Source organism: Geospiza fortis, unplaced genomic scaffold (genome assembly GCF_000277835.1).
Source record: "Geospiza fortis unplaced genomic scaffold, GeoFor_1.0 scaffold735, whole genome shotgun sequence".
Lineage (NCBI taxonomy): Eukaryota > Metazoa > Chordata > Aves > Passeriformes > Thraupidae > Geospiza > Geospiza fortis.
In genome coordinates, this window is record NW_005054739.1 from 36,811 (window position 1) to 37,718 (window position 908).

At 54.1% G+C, this 908-nt stretch overlaps 1 protein-coding gene across 1 annotated transcript in view; it reads right to left on the reverse strand.

Annotated features, from left to right (window-relative positions):
- Positions 1-723, reverse strand: part of LOC102034084 (kin of IRRE-like protein 1) — a gene marked incomplete at its 3' end in the record, with an annotated part of 25,918 nt that extends 25,195 nt beyond the window's left edge. The window contains 1 exon segment of the mRNA XM_031065342.1: positions 648-723. Coding sequence (XP_030921202.1) covers positions 648-723 — 76 coding nt within the window.
- Between the last annotated feature and the right edge of the window lie 185 nt (positions 724-908).

The following is a 908-nucleotide window of genomic DNA, read 5'->3' on the forward strand; positions in this document are numbered from 1 at the left end:
TTTGGGGTGGGAGAGCGGATTTTGGGGAGTAAATGTGGGGTTTGGGGTGGGAGAGCGGATTTTGGGGAGTAAATGTGGGGTTTGGGGCGGGAGAGGGGGGTTTGGTGTAGGAGAGCGGGGTTTGGGGCTGGTGAGGGGGATTTGAAGGGGATTTGGGGTGGGAGAGCGGGGTTTGAGGTGTGCGAGGGGGGTTTGGGGAGTAAATGTGTGGTTTGGGGTGAGCAAGGGAGCTTTGGGGTGTGCGATGGGGATTTGGGGTGTCTGAGGGGGATTTAGGGCGAGAGGGGGAGATTTGGGGTGTACACGTGTGTTTTGGGATGTAAACTTGTGGTATTTTAGGGTGTGCATACGTGTTTTGGGGTGTAAATGTGTGTTTTGGGGTGTAAATGTGTGTTTTGGGGTGTGCACAGGTGTCTGTGTGTTTTGGGGTGTTCGTGCACCCCCGTTCTCACACGTCACCCACCTTTGCACACGTGTGGGGCGCACATCTGCATTTGGGGGCGCTCATCTGGGTTTTGGGGCTCACATCTCCGTTTTGGGGCTCGCATCTGCATTTCGGGGCTGTGCTCCTGTGCGTGCACATCTGGCCCCGGCCCGGGACCCCCGGGCCCACCTGGCTGTGCCCACCTGGAGCTGCAGGCGCGCACATCTGGCCCGGCCCGTGCACATCTGGCCCCGCGCGTGTTTCTGGGCGCACACCCGCGTGCGTGGGAGCTCCTCCATCTTCCCAGTATTTTTCTTTTCTCCAGGGCTGGAATTTTTTTCCCCCCCTTCCCCGTTCCTCTTTTTTGAGCTTTTTATTTTTTCTCCCTCTCTCTCTTTCTCCCTTTTTTTTTTTTTTTTTTTTTTTCTTTTAATTTTAAAAAAAATTTTTTTTTTTTTTTTTTTTTTTTTCTCCCCCCTCGGGG